Source organism: Saccopteryx bilineata, chromosome 10, assembly GCF_036850765.1.
Source record: "Saccopteryx bilineata isolate mSacBil1 chromosome 10, mSacBil1_pri_phased_curated, whole genome shotgun sequence".
Lineage (NCBI taxonomy): Eukaryota > Metazoa > Chordata > Mammalia > Chiroptera > Emballonuridae > Saccopteryx > Saccopteryx bilineata.
The window spans coordinates 51,599,288-51,615,315 of record NC_089499.1 but is presented as its reverse complement, the minus strand read 5'-3'; the positions used below and the strand labels follow the sequence as shown (position 1 = coordinate 51,615,315).

General features: G+C 44.4%; 1 protein-coding gene across 5 annotated transcripts in view; it reads right to left on the bottom strand.

Annotated features, from left to right (window-relative positions):
• SRGAP3 (SLIT-ROBO Rho GTPase activating protein 3) overlaps window positions 1–14,875 on the bottom strand; it is a 259,954-nt gene extending 245,079 nt beyond the window's left edge. For all 5 annotated transcript variants that reach the window (XR_010727270.1, XM_066244398.1, XM_066244399.1 and 2 more), the window contains exon 1: window positions 14,126–14,875. Coding sequence is in view for 4 of the 5 variants with exons in the window: in XM_066244398.1 (XP_066100495.1) it covers window positions 14,126–14,192 (67 nt within the window). In the remaining variant the exon portion in view is untranslated. The remainder of the gene's footprint in view (window positions 1–14,125) is intronic.
• Window positions 14,876–16,028: the final 1,153 nt, after the last annotated feature.

The following is a 16,028-nucleotide window of genomic DNA, read 5'->3' as shown; positions in this document are numbered from 1 at the left end:
TTAAACTTAATCAAAGTAAACTGACCCACCATATTCTCAACATTTCTTTTGCACTATTCCCAATAGCATATCAATTCTGTGTTTCTGGCAGAGAGAATTGGGCTTCCATCACTGTTGGCACAGAGGTTCAATGGCTATTACACCAAGTATGAGATCCAGCAAGATAGACATACTTAGGGTGGGGCCTGAGGCAGGAGGATCAGGCCACAACTGAAGCCCTGGGTAAGCTGAGGTTCAAACTCAAAAGACTACAACCACACAAAAAGTCAGGAGTTCAAACGGCCAGGGTAGGAGGTCAAGGAGTAATCAGATACCAGGTGAGAGAAGCCAAGGAGTGACCATTTTTCTGCCTCAGTTTCCCCAAGATGATATATCTTCAGAAGGTGCAAAACATACTGTCTGGAGAGGCCACTAATCAAAATAGAGACCATGAAAAGTACAAGGTCAAGTGCTGGCCAACTCTGCTTGGCAGTGTCCTACTGAGACAACAGTTGGAGAGGAGTCATACTGCTCAGCCAGACTGCAGTTAATGTAAATAAAATCAGAGAAGCAACATCCACTCTTTTATGTCCTTTAAGGTGCCTAAATTCATTAAATTCACTGGTGTCTCCCATGTCAGCTCTCTCTGGTCCTTTATAGGCACTCGAAGCTATGGAAGGTCCCCCTACAGAGCTATCCCCTTCCTCTGAACTCCAGTCTCTCAGTAAGAACTCTCTGTGCCTACAGGGCTTTCTGTCTGACAAAAAGTTGGAAAAAAAACACACTGATCTATATAGCAAACTATATTCTGAAAATACCCTCACAAACCATTATAAGCCAGGTTACCATTGTTGGGAACAGACCAGCATTCAGGAATCCCAAAAGTACCACTGATGACTGGGAACTCCAGCAGAGAACAGCAAAGAAAGGTAAACCAGAGGAAAGGTATCAGCAGAGAGGGCAACCTGCTTTTGAGGCTAAATTTTTTTCTTCTTAGGCAAGACTCTCTTTTTAGTACTTCTTGCCAAATGCAGGAACTACTGCCGGGATACCAACAAGGAAGTAAGACTATAGGTGACTGAGAAGGGGGCAATTTTTAGCTGAAAGTGACTGGACCAGAGCTGAAGTCGGGAGAAGTTCTTGAGCTCAGTTCACCCAAATTTCATACAAATTTGTGGGTATAGAAGTGGCCAACACAAGCCAGTTAGCACAACTGCCAACCCTAAAGGACCATCCAAACACATGGAAGATCATGCTTAATGATGTTCTTACTCGGCAACATCTGTTTATTTTTAGGCCATACTCTATTTCATGCCCTAGGCCTATAGGCCTATGCTGATTTGCTTATCAGCTTTATTTTTGTATCTTTTCATGAAAGACCTATGATCCCATTTTTTGTTACACATAGATATAAAACAAATCTGTTAGATACAGATATGGAATCTGGATGGTAATATATTGAATATTTATAGCGGTTAGCTCAGGTGGTAGCTTCTAGATTCTTTCTTTGTTCCTTTTTTATATTTTTCTGTATTTTTAAGACTTCAAAAATAATGAGCATATATATACCCATAATCAGAAAAAATGTTATATAAAAAAAGACTCTCATGCACCATCTCCAAGGTCAAAGACTCACAGCATTCAATGGTTAGCAAAGATTTCCAGCTCCTCTCATTTCAGAGGTCATCTCCCCCACCCCACTCCATTCCATCTACTCTGAATTTCAGCCACATCAAACTTCTCACCATTTCCCAAGTACCCAGGCCCTTTCATGACCCCCATGCCTTTTTGCACATGCTGTTCTCTCTTCATGAAATGCCTTTTCCCATTTTGAGAGCTTCTACCCATCCTTCAAAAACCACACTCAAATGTCCTTTTTCTATAAGAACTTCTCCAGCTTTCCCGAGCAAAGCTGTCATGTTCACTCTGAGTTTCCATAGTGTAGGGTTCCAGAAGTGTTCCAGTACTTACTGTATTATCATTGATTAATCTATATTTGTAACTGTCTTTCCTAGAGAACTCTAAGTCTATCAAAGACAGGAATAGAGACTATATTTTACCCATTTATGTATCCCCATATCAGACACACACTCAGTTAACAAAAAATATTTGATTCCCTGTAGCATCCCTATAAGTGGCACCTGGTCTCTCTATGTTATTCCCCTCTAAGCCATCAGCTAGATGGCTCTGCATAGATACAAGTGTCCCTCCTGTGGCTTCATCTTTCCGAATTCTCTCTCTTAGGGTTTGGGGAAAGCTGAGATCTGCTTCATCATTGCCTCTAGACTGCAATTCCCAGTCCAATCCCATGAGCCCTGAAGCAAAATATCTATGAGTGTTCCTATGCAAAGGCCATCACAAGGACATCTACGTTCATTCATTCATTCAACAAATATTATGACCACCCGTTATATACCAAGTGCTGTTCTAGGTGTTAGTAAAACACACATGAACAAGAGAACAAAAGTCTTGTTCTTACAGACTTTCACTTCCAGTAAAGAGAAGAAATATACAAAGAAAGAAAATATCATATAGCCATAGTGCTCTGCTGAGAATTCGTGTCAGCAGACCCAACAGTTACCCTATGGTCTACTTAAGATTGAGTGGTCAGGAACTGTCATGCAAGCTGCGAGCTGAATACCAAGAAGGTGACAATCCAGTGGAAAAGGATTCCAGAAAGAAGGAAAGCTAAGTGCAGAGGCCCAAAGTACATCCAGGCTTGGAAAATTCAAGGAACCAGGAAAGTGGACAGGTAAGGTGGCCAAGGTAGACAGAGCACAGCTTTATAAGCCAAGCTAGGGTTTTCGATTTGATCCTCATACAGGTGAGATGCTACTGGAGGGTTTGGAGCCCAGAAGTGACATGATTAGCCTTGAGCTGTGTAAAGATTACTGCTGGGTGCTGCAGGGAAAACAGACTATGAGGACAGAAGAAGAGCAAGGAGGCCAGGTAGGACCGTGTCTTTCAACTGGGGCCAATTTTGACACACACCCCATCCCCCCCACCCCCGGACATCTGGCAGTGTCTGGAGACATTTTTGGTTGTCATTACTTGCGAGGAGGTGTTACTGATACCTACTGGATAGAGGCCAGGGTTGCTGCTCAATATCCTACCCACATTGTGCAGGACAGCCCCCACAACAGAAAATGCGCCAGCCCGGAATGTCAGGAGCATGGAGGTTGAGAAGCCTTGAGCTAGGAAGGTGTTGCCACGGTTCCAGCAGGAGGTGATAGTGGTCTAGGCTAAGATGGAGAAGGAAGGAAACTCACTGCAATTAATATCTTAAACTATTGAAGGTCTTCTTGGACCTGATTCAGGTAAGGGAGGGCATTCTGTGTTCATTTCCGCAGGAACAATACTACAGAGAAAGACTCAATTCTTGGCTTTTGACTTTCAAAAGCCTAGTCCTCAGGGAGGATAAAAAGAAATGTGGATTATGGACAATAGCTGTGAGAGAATGTTTGATGACCGAGTGCCAGGATACCGTCGGTCTCAGCCGCCCCCTTTCCCCCCACACAGGGATAAAGACTTCAGGGAGCCGGGTATATGCAGATTTTATGCATCTATAAAAAAATAACCTGCACCCTGCCTCACCTCAAACAAGCCAGCGAAAGAGGGTAATGAGGGAACCCCTTAAGGACTTGCAGAATCTGAAAACAGAGGAGCCAGGCCACTTCCCCAGGCGAAGCCCCAGGGAGGCACTGGAGGAGAAGTGAGTGCTGGGCGTGGGCGTGACCAGACAGGCCTGAGACAAATGTCCAGTCCTTCACCACCAGCATGGCATGTGAGCCGCAGGATCACATCCCCCACCCCAGGGCGTGCAAATCACATAGAAGTAGCTCAAGAGGGGACATGTAAAGAAGCTTCAATATTTAGATAAAGGTCACAACCAACCACTGAAGACCCAGTGAGAAGGAGAATAGAGCAGGAGCGCCAAACCAAACAAATGTCACTTGGTGGTACTTCCATCAGCCTGGATTTGGGACATAACACCAGAGAAAACCAGAGAGGAAATCCCAAACGGACTTAGATTTATTGCTGCCACCTTCAACAGCATAGAGGAGTGAAATGAAAATCAACTTACAAAATATAAAGAAAAACATATTTCTGGATGGGTCTGTGGTGGAGCTCTGTCCTCTCTGAGGTGCAGCAGGCCGTGGGCTCCTATGTGTTCATCTGCACCATTACCACCTGGCATCCACGGTGCAGCCCCGGGGGCACCGCCTAGGCCCCCTCACGGTACCTTGAAGACTGCCTGTAGCCAAGTGAACCCCTTACTTTCACACACAGATAGGCACATGTGTACATACCACGCATATTGATCAGGCATGAGCTGTCACCCAATTACTGTTTAAATTAACAGTTGAGCGCTCTGTAATTGGAAATGTCAAAACCCACATTCTCTAAGTGACCTCAAAGCACCACACTGGTATCACTTAGCTGAGCTGGATAGGCATTTGTTTTGCCTCTTCCCCTCTTCAAATTGCCCTCTGAGAGAAGTAGAAAAATTAGGGAACTGGGCAAAAGGTTTAAGAGAAAGAATCTAGATAATCCACAAACCATTTGGCAGACATTTTCCAAAAGGTAATCTCAGGAACACAGTGTTGAGAGATATTCCATGAAAAGGGTCTAAAGATTAAATAAGTTTGAGAAAAGCTTACAACCCCTTCTTGGAGAGTCATACTCAACACACTCAAGGTTCCCAGAAGTCCTGTGGGAAACAAACTTATTTCATTCACTTGATGCTGGAACTTCCAAAACCTATTTGACCACAAAACTATTTTTTCTACCCAACACCTCTTTATAGCCAATATCATAGAATACACCTCAGGGAGCACTACTCCTCACATAAATTAGCCTAATAATTAAACAAATTCAGAGAACAGCCAAAATCCCACTCCTGGCCAGCCAAGATATTTGAGAAACACCAACAAGCCATCAGGAATGAAGCATTTACAAGTGAAATTGAGCCCAGGACACAGCTCTCTGGGTCCTATATTAGGCCAGAGGTTCTGAAGTTCAGCGTTTCTTTTTTCTTTTTTCTTTTTTGTATTTTTCTGAAGCTAGAAACGGGGAGAGACAGTCGGACAGACTCCCGCATGCGCCCGACTGGGATCCACCCGGCACGCCCACCAGGGGGAGACGCTCTGCCCACCAGGGAGCGATGCCCTGTCCCTCCGGGGCGTTGCTCTGTTGCTACCAGAGCCACTCTAGCGCCTGGGGCAGAGGCCAACCAGCCATCCCCAGCGCCCGGGCCATCTTTGCTCCAATGGAGCCTCAGCTGCGGGAGGGGAAGAGAGAGACAGAGAGGAAGGAGAGGGGGAGGGGTGGAGAAGCAGATGGGCGCTTCTCCTGTGTGCCCTGGCTGGGAATCGAACCCGGGACTTCTGCACGCCAGGCCGATGCTCTACCACTGAGCCAACCGGCCAGGGCCTCAGCGTTTCTTTTTAAAGGTCAACTTCTGTCCCCTTCTTGGTGCCTATAAGGAAAGGACCAGTTTCTGAACCAGTTTAACCTTTCTTCCTCCTGATCTCTCCAATCCTCAGCCTATCATACACTTGCCTCATTCTGTTTTCCAAGGCACCACTCAGCTCTGCCTCCAGGGCAACCACTCCTAGATGGCTGAGATATTTTATAAACACCAACAAGCCATCAGGAATGAAGGATTTACAAGTGAAACCACGCCAGGGCTTGCCCTGTCCACCAGAGCAATTCAACTCCATACATTTATTGATCACCAATTAGATGCCAGGCACGAGACTACAGCAAAAAACCAAGCAGATAGCTCTTTCGCCTTTGGGGAAATGTGGTCTAGAAGTACCTGCTAGCCAGAACCCTTCTCTGAACATCATTTCCCACATCTGGAAAAAAGTAGGAGACTTGGACTAGAAGACACCTAAGATTTCTGTATATTTCCAGGTTAGTGAAGGTAGAGCTGTCAATCTCTGTCAAGTCTCCAATGGGCAAGTTTCCCAAAGATGACCTCCTGGGGTGGGGGGTGAAGGGACCTGACACAGCTAGGGGACATCAAGGTGGGACTAGGAGAGGCTGGATTAGAAGGAGTGTGGAAGTGTTAGGAAATCAAAGATTGAGACCCATCCCAGACTGGTCTCCCAAGAAGAAACTCCTGGGTTTCAGAGCCATGTTGCCTTGGCGTGCATCTTGCCTCCCTGCACAACCAGAAGTCAGGAAAATTCAAGTTTAAACCCTAGCACTACCACTGTTTGATGTGCAATTTTATGCAACTTACTTTATTTCCCACAATTTTACATTTTAATCTATAAAGTGAGACTAATAATGACTATCTCTCAGAATTACTGGGATAAGAACATGAGATACTAAATATAGGACTGAGACCTACAGCTAAATAAAAATGAATTACCTCCCACTGCTAAATGAAGCTATATAGCCTGAAGCATGGTTTATAAGTCACTGAATGAATGGGAGAATGAATGAATGAATGAATGAATGAATGAATGAATGAATGATAGAGGTTTCTGGAAAGGAAAGACAAATGAATGAGGGAAGGAAGGAAAGAAAGAAGGAGGAAGGAATAATAGAGTTTTCTGAAAAGAGAAGGTCATCCCTGACATATAAACATTAGTGGTGAAAACTCCAGAAATGGCCAATATAGACCCCCAGATCCACTGATTCCCCCAGACTGTGAAGCACCTGGAGTGCAGAGTTCCCCAGCTATACCCTACCCTGGCTGTGACAAACATTGGTTCATCAGAGATCGCCTTGGCTTTCAACACATCAGCCTTCACCAAATCCCTACTAATAAACATCTTCCCGATCAGGGACAGAGAAGGAAATTCAGCAAACCACGAAGAATATTTCTTTTACCAATAAAACTCCTGCTTTTAATGGTACAGAAAGTATGGGTGTTATTATGGGTTAAATTTTTGTACTCCCCCCAATTCAAGTGTCAAAGCCCTAACCCCTGTATGATGGTATTTTGGGGTGGGTGGCTTTGGGAGGTGATTAGGATTAGAAGAGATGACTAAGGTGGTACCCTCCAGGTGGGATTAGTTCCCTCAGTAAGAAGAGAAAGATAAAGACCTCTCTCTGTCACATCACACACCAAGGAAAGACCATGTGATCATACAGCAAGAAGGCAACATCTACAAGCCAGGATGTGGGCTCTCACCAGGAACTGTATCTGCTGGCACCTTGATCTTGGACTTCCCAGCCTCCAGAACTGTGATAAATAAATGTCTGTTGTTTAAGCCACCCAGACCATGGTATTTTGTTGTAGCAGCCCGAGCTAAGACAAATGTCAAAGAAAGTAACTGTTTGAGCCATGAGTTTATAAGAGTAAACCTTCTTATTAGTAATTTACCAGCAGCCACTGCCTCAACCAATCATGTACCAAGCACATTGGGGAAACAAAGATGACTATAAGTATGTCTGCCTTCAAGAGTTCATGGCCCTAGTTCAAAACCCTGGGCTTACCTGGTTAAGGCACATGTGGGAGTTGATGCTTCCTGCCCCCTGCCCCACCTTCTCTCTCTAAAAATGAATAAATAAAATCTAAATAATAATAATAATAATGAGTTCATGGCCAAGAGCGCGCTCTCTCTCTCTCTCTCTCTCTCTCTCTCTCTCTTCCTCTCTCTCATCCTCTCAGCCGGATGCCTTTCCCCAGCCCCTCCTCAGGCATGCTCCCCCTGGCCTTCCCCTGCCCCTTCCCCAGGCACATATCTCCTTGCTTGCTTTCTCTTAAGATCCAAGGGCCCTTCTTTTGACTCTGTAAAAAGAAAAGAAAAGAAAAGAAAAGAAAAGAAAAGAAAAGAAAAATGAGAAAGAGTTCATGGCCAAAGGACTAAACACAAAATTATAATAAAGGAAAATAAGGTTCAGAAAAGAAGGGCAGAGGTGAAGGAACCACTAATTCTGTCTGGGAAAGTGAGGAAGGCATTATAGAAGGCATCACTTGAGTTGGCATTGAAGGAGAGTCAGGAATTGGTGAGACAAAAAAAAGAGGGTTGCTGCCTGACCTGTGGTGGTGCAGTGGATAAAGCGTCGACCTGGAACACTGAGGTTGCCAGTTTGAAAACCCAGCCTTGCCTGGTTAAGGCACATATGGGAGTTGATGCTTCCTGCTCCCCTCACCTATCTCTCTCTTTCTCTCCCTTCTCTAAAATAAATAAATAAATAAATATATTAAGAAAAAAAGAGGAGGCTTCGGTGACAGGCACACAATACACTCTAAACATTTTTTTTTTTTTTTTTTTTTTCATTTTTCTGAAGCTGGAAACAGGGAGAGACAGTCAGACAAGACTCCCGCATGCGCCCGACCGGGATCCACCCGGCAGGCCCACCAGGGGCGGTGCTCTGCCCCCCAGGGGGCGATGCTCTGCCCATCCTGGGCGTCGCCATATTGCAACCAGAGCCACTCTAGCGCCTGAGGCAGAGGCCACAGAGCCATGCCCAGCGCCCGGGCCATCTCTGCTCCAATGGAGCCTTGGCTGCGGGAGGGGAAGAGAGAGACAGAGAGGAAAGCGCGGCGGAGGGGTGGAGAAGCAAATGGGCGCTTCTCCTGTGTGCCCTGGCCGGGAATCGAACCCGGGTCCTCCGCACGCTAGGCCGACGCTCTACCGCTGAGCCAACCGGCCAGGGCTTAAACATTTTTTTTTAAAGAGGGGAATGAGAGGGAAACATTTGAAGCAGAACAAAAGCACACATGAGGAAAGATTGGGAGATAGAAAAGGGTATGGGGAATTCAGAAACAAGGGACTTGATCAATTGTAGTTATAAGAGCACAGACCTATTATAGAGAAACCATCTGAAGGTGAAACAGGAAAACTGCCTGAGGCCCCACCCCCAGGACTTTTTATGGACTTCATCCTGTAGGCCAGAAGTTGCAAACTGGTGGGCCATGCACTGACCTTGTCCTATTGACAGGTTTCTTCAGACATTGTAGTGGTTTTTGTTTTGTTTTTTGCTTGTTTGTTTTTGTTTTCCTTCCAAGTGAAAAGAAGAGAGATAGACAGATTCCCACATGCGCCTGGACCAAGATCCACCCAGCAACATATCCCCACCCTCCACCCCCATCTGCGGCCAATGCATGAATCAACCTAGCTATTTTTAGTGCCTGAGGCTGACACTCTGACCAACCGAGCTATCCTCAGCGCCAGGGTTGATGTTCAAACCAATTGAGTCACCGGCTGTAGGGAAGAGGGAGAGAAGAGGGAGAGGGAGGGGGAAAGAAGCAGACGGTCATGTCTCTCGTGTGCCCTGACCAAGAATCAAACCCAGGACATTGGTAAACTGGGCTGAGACTCTATCCACTGAGCAAACCAGCCAGGGCCTGTTTTTTTAATCTGAGTAACCATTTAAAAGTCAAGAGATTGTCTTCATGGCCTTGGATTTGGCAAAGACTTCTTAGCCGTGACACCAAAAGCCTGAGGAAAAACAGAAAAATGGATACTCTGAACTTCATAAAAATTAAAAATGTTTGTGCTTCAAAGGACACCACAGAAAAAGTGAAAATACAACACAGAGAATAGGAGAAAATATTTGCAAATCATATATCTGATAAGGGATTTGTATGCAGAATATATAAAGGACATTTACAGCTCAATAATTTAACTTTTTAAAATTTTAATGAAAAAATTTTAAATAAAAATCAGGCAATTTTGTTTTAAAATTTAGATTCCCTTGAAACACTGAAAGGACTGGCCACTCTGGGTTCATATTTCATGGCAATGACAGACTGAAGCTGAGCAACGGCTGCCTCCTCTAGGTGAGCTCCCTAATCAGCCACAGTCCCCACTATTCCCTATTGTTCCCCAGCCCAGCCTACATTCTTCACTGAATCCTATTGAAGGCAATGAGGGCTCCTAAGGGGGTTGTCAATCACTCTATGGCACAATCTCTTAAAAACTGAACTCATTTGGTGCTCAGTTGGAAGTTTTTTTTGTCTTATTTTTTCTTCACTGATTTTATCACCATATTCCAAAAACACTCTTAGAAAGCCAAAAATGTATCAAAAATTTGCATCTCTCCCAATACCTAGCACAAGACTAAAAACAAAGTAAATACTCAATGTTTATTGCATGAATGCATAAATGAATGCATTCTCTGTGATGTTCAATACCCGCTTTTCTTCCACAAAATTATGGAGCTTTGTTATTAAGATAGACTAAAATGATTAAAGGCATGTAATAAAAAATAAAACACTAAAGTCAATCACTGCATTTCTATTTCAATTTTCCATTAGGTTGAAATGGAAATGGGAACTCTGAATAAATGTAGAACAGACCATTATGTCTGACAGCAAGATGAATTAGAGCTCAGGATACTGAGAACGCCTGCAAATAAGATTACCAAACACTATCAGTGGTCTTTGAGGGAATTGTGAAAAACAGGAAAGGTGCCAAAAAGCTGTAGATGGGCAAATGTTGTTCTAATTTCAAAAGGGGAAAGAAGTTATAGCTTGCCAGTTCCCAACTAGAGAACATGATGTCACTTCAGGCAAGGTTCTTGAACAAATTTGTAAAGGGACACTTGTGAGTACCACAGATGGAAGCAATGCCCATTTGGAGCCCACACAGGGTCACCAAAAACAAATCATATTAAATTCATTTCATTTTCCTTCTCTCTGACAAGGATCTTAGCCTAGTGGATTGGAAAAAGAAATATGTATGGTGCAATGAGGGGGTGGGCAGTGAAAACAACTAATTCAACCCCTAAACTACATTAATAAAAGCACTACATACAGCATAGGCACAGTGATAGTTGCTTTCTTTCTTTAACCACATCTAGAAGATCTCATTTAGAAATTAGTACCTCTCTTGAAGAAGGCTTTTGATAGTATCATCTCTTGGAGGTCTATTTGGCAAAACCTCTTTAAAAGCAGAAAGCTCTCATCCAGATTTCTGGTATCTGTTGAAAAATTGAAAGATCTAGCTGGGTCTGCATTCCTAAATGATAACAACTTGTTGAATCCAGGTATTAATTGTCCATTTGTAAAGGACATGTGCTAACAGGTACACCATAATCACCATCATCTCTTCTTATATTGCCCTTGCTGAGGAAGTGGACCAGCTGCCACAAGCCATATTACTTGGCCATCACCACTCATTTATTCTACCTGTCAAGTACCCAAAAGGACTGAAGTTTGCAACCCAGAATGCAGTAGATTCAAAGGAGAGTGAAGATAAGCAGCATTGAACTACTGTATATCAGCAAATAAGCATATTCATAGCCCAGGAGCTATGATCTGAGTCTCCAAACATCCAATGGGTAGTCCTGGGGGAGAAGCATTATCTTTCTTGTCCTATGAAGTTCCAAGTGAGAGATCCTATAGAACCAAAAGGTGGATGAGAGGCTTATTTAACACAACAAAAAAACCACTTACAACAGCCAGAGATGTACAAAGATAGAGTATATGGGTTTTGGAGGTGGTGAGTTCCCGTGAGCAAGCATATGGTAACTACTGCATTGCAGGTATTTAATCAGAGGAATTCAAGTATCTGATGAGGCAAGAGAAGACAGGAGTCAAATTTTTTACAACAGGAAAAAAAGGCTGCTTTAAAAAATTCTCCTTTGTTGGGTCAATAAATTCTTCGGAAGGAGATAAAACAGAGTATGTCTACAAAGAACTCAGTATCATTTTTTTAAAATCAAAAGTTCCCTTCACAGAATTCACAGAGCACAAAATCTAACTAGCGGGAGAGCTATTGGTCAAATGCTACCCAGGGAGAAAGGTAATTGGCATCAGGCATTATTTTTGGTGATTGGTCAAACATTCTTCAGAAGCAAGCAACAAAGGCAAGGGATCAAAGAAAGAGGGCAAACAATGGAATGCCGTCAGGAGGCAGCCAGCCCCACCACAAAACTGCCATCTGCTACTGACATCAATCCTTCCAGGGGCAGCTGCAGGCAAACAATGTATCAGGGAACACTGGGCCTGACAGAAAACCCGCTGTCTTCACATTTCCAGTCTTGTGACGGTGGGCTAGTCATTTAACATTATGAAGCCTCAGTTTCCTCATCTCTAAACTGAGTTCACGCAAACCCTTATGTAGTCCAAGAGTAGTGATATCTGGGAATGAGCCACAGAAACTACATATCACTGTATACACAATAATTATAATGATGATCAACATACAATTTTGAAAGAAAAGATTCCACATGGGCCCAGCAGCACCCTGACCTGAATCATGTGGATGTCAATGCTAAAGGAATAAAATTAATCTCTTATGACTAGAATGGAGTCCAGAAGAGACAAGATCATTTGGGCAAATTTCCTGCTGAAATGCATTACCTTGTACTTGCAAATTAGTTGTTAAAATAAAGATGAAATGTAAAAAGTAAATGAATCAGCCAGAGCAATAAATGCTTAATGGATCTTCAGGTAAAGTTCACGGGCCCAGTGGTAGCAATCCTTCAAAGTTATCAGCACATTTCCTACCAAGACAACGTTTATAAAAACCCCACCTTGTCCAAAACTCAGCACCCTCTTCTCTATTATGGCATTTTTCATGGGAACCTCAGTTTAAAAAAAAAATCAGCCAAATTAGTCTTATAAAACAAACTCCCTAGGAAGTATATATGCAAAGATGGAAACCAGGCTTTGTATTGAGCAGTCGGGTGAATTCAAATCTCTGATCGATAAAGGGCTTGTTTCTAAATTTTCAGCAAGGCTGAGACATTATAAGTCACTGTTTTCTATACTGAACTGAAACTAAAGGGGAGCAGACCCAAGGGTTTTCTGCATATTTCACCCTGGGGTCTATCCAGAGGTGACCAGAACTAAGGGCAGAAGACGGTTGGCGAGACTGGAAAAAAACCAAAGCTCTCCCCTGATGGCTGCTCTTCTCCCAAAGTTTCCCAAGCATCTGAAGCGTGTAGGGCAGCTGTGACTGCCCGGCCTCCTGCCATTCCTGGGGAGGCTACCGCCTTCTTGGGTCACTGAGTCTCGAGCTGCTGCAGCACCTAGAAGCAGGTGTGGCAACTTCAGATCGCCTGAGCCCCAAATAACCAAGTTGCTCAATAGTCCACACATCACCTCAAGGGGAGACATCAATATCCCCTGAAGATGTATTCTGTCTTTACTCTTTCTATGAAAGGTCACAACACATCTGTGTCGCAGCAAGGAGAACCGTGACCAGAAAGAAAACAGATGCTAAGAGGCACAGGCCCCAGCTTCCATAAGGTACATCCTCTGAGAAAGGGTGAATATAGTGAATGGTGCTGTTAGGTTTTCCTTGCCAAAGCTGAGCCTAGAAGTCAGGAGGGTGGGAGAAGCCTGGCCTGAATGAGGTTTCTTCCTGCATTTGTCTGTGCGATTGTGTCCAGTGTCCTATTTCGCCTTGCTAGTCTGCATGTAGGGAGCGGCTTCTAAGAGGAGCGTGCGCCTAGTAGCACCAAAGCTGGAACAAGCAGCCAGAGGTCATCTCACCCTCCTGGCAGGCTTCCCCTGGCACTACGGAAGCCAGGCAGTGCCTACCAGAACACACGGCACACTGAGCTGTTGGCTTTAAATGAAAGCTGATGACCCTAAACACTAGTGCACGGAAGATGACTGGGGCTGCACACTGCACAAGAATACATTTTCTGCACTGAGCTCCCTCTTTATACCTAAATGCCTGCATTAGTTTGAATCAATATAGCCCATAACAGTTAATCCATGGCAACCCTGGCCAGCCAAGAGACACTGACAAAGCAGTGCTGCCTCCCTGTGCTACTGCCCTGTGCACATGCATTTGAATTCCAGCCCAGAGAAAGGGGCAGAGGCAAAGCAACAAGATAAAGGAAAAAGAAAAGATAGCAGACCATAAAAAATAGGCACCCCATTAAGGGAATTGGGGAGGGGGTGACTGTCAAAATGGCCTTAGAATGACATGTCACAGCAAAGATGATGGAGTATCAGAGACACTCCTAAAGCCGGGGTCGGATCCTCCTTGCACACCTGCAATGCAGTGATCGCTGCCGCTCTATAATCCATACACCCAGCACCAGCGCTCTCCGCAGTTGAAACCAGTCTGGACTTGTACGGCTGCCACTGTTCCTCCTCACAATAAGATTATTGATGCATAACAACATTTCATAATGGCAGGGAGGAAAAGGAGGGGGAACCAAAGCAAGGGAATAAGAAAAGGGGAGGGGAAGCATGACTCCCCAGCCCGCATCTCACCTTTTATTTGGGCTTCATATTCGGCAATGATCTCTTTGTCTTTCTTGAACTTAGTTTGAGATGACATCTTCCAATGTGGCCAAAGGCACTGACAAGCTATTTATTTCTCCTTTTCTTCTTGTATTCTCTCTCGAGCCCTGGTAATCTCTCGGCTCTGGTCGATTTCACAGGTTTAGGAGCTAATCTCTTTACTTGACTGCAGAGCCAGGGGAAAAATCCTTCTCCTTCTGGAAGGAAAATTCTCTTTACTTGCCGAAAAATGTCTCTAGTAGCTTGGTCTGGTCAGCTCCTTTTGCAAAAGAAGAACCACCACCCTAGGAGCACGGTAACCTGCCCCAGATTTTCAAGGTTTTTCTTCCAAAAAATGATGACCAAGAACAAGCACTCACATACACACACACACTCACGCGTGCACTCGCACACTCATCTGGATGCACACACAGTCACAATGTACACGCACACATGCACACACACACCCTCACTCACTCACACCCGCTCTCCCGCTCACACACATACACACACACACACACACATCCAGGAGAGGCGAGGCGTCTCCTTGGTTGCGCGGTCAGCCCCGGGCTGGCTTTCCGAGGCTCTGCTAAGGAGATGGTCAGGTTGCCAAAGGGCCGGTCATCTCGCATCGTCCCTCCCTTCAGCGGCTCTGGTCTGATGTACAGTGAGAATCAAAGCCAGAAGAGTGAGAAGGAAGTTCTGCTGCAAGGCTAAAGCTTGGGTGAGTCCGGAGCTGGACTGCTCGCCCTGCAGGGCTGGCTGAACGCTCCCCCACCACCCTCACCGGCCCTCGTCACTAAGCTCCACCTCCCGGATTTTATAACAACTGACACTTTGTAGCCTACAGGAGAGCACAACTCACTGCAAGCAAAAAGGGGAAGAGACACTCACAAAAGGGAAGGCAGCAGGAAAAAGAATCAGGATAGAAAGGCCAGAGAGGCCCCTGCAAACTCCTACCATTATCAGGATTAGGGAATTTTCTTCCAAAATCTCTGAAAGGTCCACCTTTTATTTATTTATTTAATTTTTAAAAATTTATTTATTTTTGCACCATGCAATTTAATCCAATTTCTCAAAGCAACAGCTATATGACAATTTGTCACTCTGTGGGAATTGTCTAGCAGAGTAGAGGGACTGACCCATGTAGGCAAGCTCATTAATATTTGTTGAGCAATTGCAGGGTAGCAGGGACAATGCTAGGCGTTTCAGATATGCAGCTTTGCAAAGCCATTGAGAGCAGGCACGCTGGAAACACCCAGCTGCCTCAGGGTCTTGCTGGGCTTTGGGCCAATTAGTATAACTCACTGAGCCTCAGTTTTCTCAACAGTAAAATTGGCTCTCTTTGGGAGATTTTTCATTCTTTCAACAAATATTTGCTGAAAGCCTTCTATAGGTCAGGCACCGTTCTGGGTTTGAGGAGACAGCAATCATCAAAAAAGGAAAAAAAAAATCCCTGTTCTCCTGGAGCTCCAGGGTCTCCACTTCATACAACTCCAGGAAGTCACCACATTAATATCCTCAGTAAAAGCATCCCAGAGCAGAACTCAGAATGCATTGTGAATGGTGCCTCCTGGAACTGAGCTAGGCAAGAGGCCCTGGGAGAAGCAGATGAAAAGTAAAATGAGTAAATTATACATTGCTCACAAAAATGAGGCGATATTTTATCGCTTCATATTCATTTTGAAATATACCCGAATTTTTGTGAGCAGTATATAATACAGCGAAGGAAATATTGCAGGGTAGAGGTCTTCAGGAATGAAGGGGCTCTTGGGAGGATCAAATAAGAATATAAAGCCAAGCTTATTACAGTGCCTAACACATAAGAACTCAATAAATGATAGCAAATAATATTGCCACCTGATATCCCCCCAACAACCTAGCAACATAGTAG